Here is a 676-nt window from a genome sequence, read left to right on the forward strand (position 1 = left end):
AAGCATACTGCACTAAAAAAATAACAAGACAACCAGGGAAATGAAAACCTTAGTAACTTTTAAAGCATATATTGATCCTTAATGAAAAGGAAAATGTGCAACATATGATGGTAGAAATGCAACCAATTAAAATACACCTCTGACTCAAAGGAATATGTCATCCTCCTCCTTATCATCAGTTAAATTGCATTGTGGGATAAGAGCATTTTATTAATTCACTGGTGTGCACAGCTGCAGGTAATTAACACAAATAAAACAATAGTTATTTGGGAAAATACTTTCTACAGTAATGACAATTAGAAAGTTATTTAAGAGTGAGTTACATTTCTAAATGTTTTACAGGATGCATGTAATATAACCAAGTAACACAATATTGTAAGCAATTAGGCAATTCTATCTTAGGTTTTACAAAAATGATAAAAAAGTCACCCATCACAAAAGCATTCAAATTTCAACAGAAGTCCTGTTTTACTTTTCAAGCTTCTTTTTTCTTACTCTTCCGAGCAGTAACAAATTCATGTCCAACAACTGAATCACATCCAAGAGAAAAGAAAGATGTACAAAATTGAAAAAAGGAACTCTTCACTTCTTCTGCTGAGGAACCTGGGCTTTCAGAATCAACTGCTGCTGGATTTTGTTCAGGTTGTCACGCTTCCCCTCCGCCTCTTTCTCTAGC

General features: G+C 33.9%; 1 protein-coding gene across 1 annotated transcript in view; it reads right to left on the reverse strand.

Annotated features, from left to right (window-relative positions):
- Positions 1-53: 53 nt before the first annotated feature.
- LOC119588630 (prefoldin subunit 6-like) overlaps positions 54-676 on the reverse strand; it is a gene marked incomplete in the record, with an annotated part of 20,197 nt that continues 19,574 nt past the window's right edge. Inside the window, 1 exon segment of the mRNA XM_037937268.1 lies at positions 54-676. Coding sequence (XP_037793196.1) covers positions 583-676 — 94 coding nt within the window.

Source organism: Penaeus monodon, chromosome 24 (genome assembly GCF_015228065.2).
Source record: "Penaeus monodon isolate SGIC_2016 chromosome 24, NSTDA_Pmon_1, whole genome shotgun sequence".
Taxonomy (NCBI): Eukaryota; Metazoa; Arthropoda; class Malacostraca; order Decapoda; family Penaeidae; genus Penaeus; species Penaeus monodon.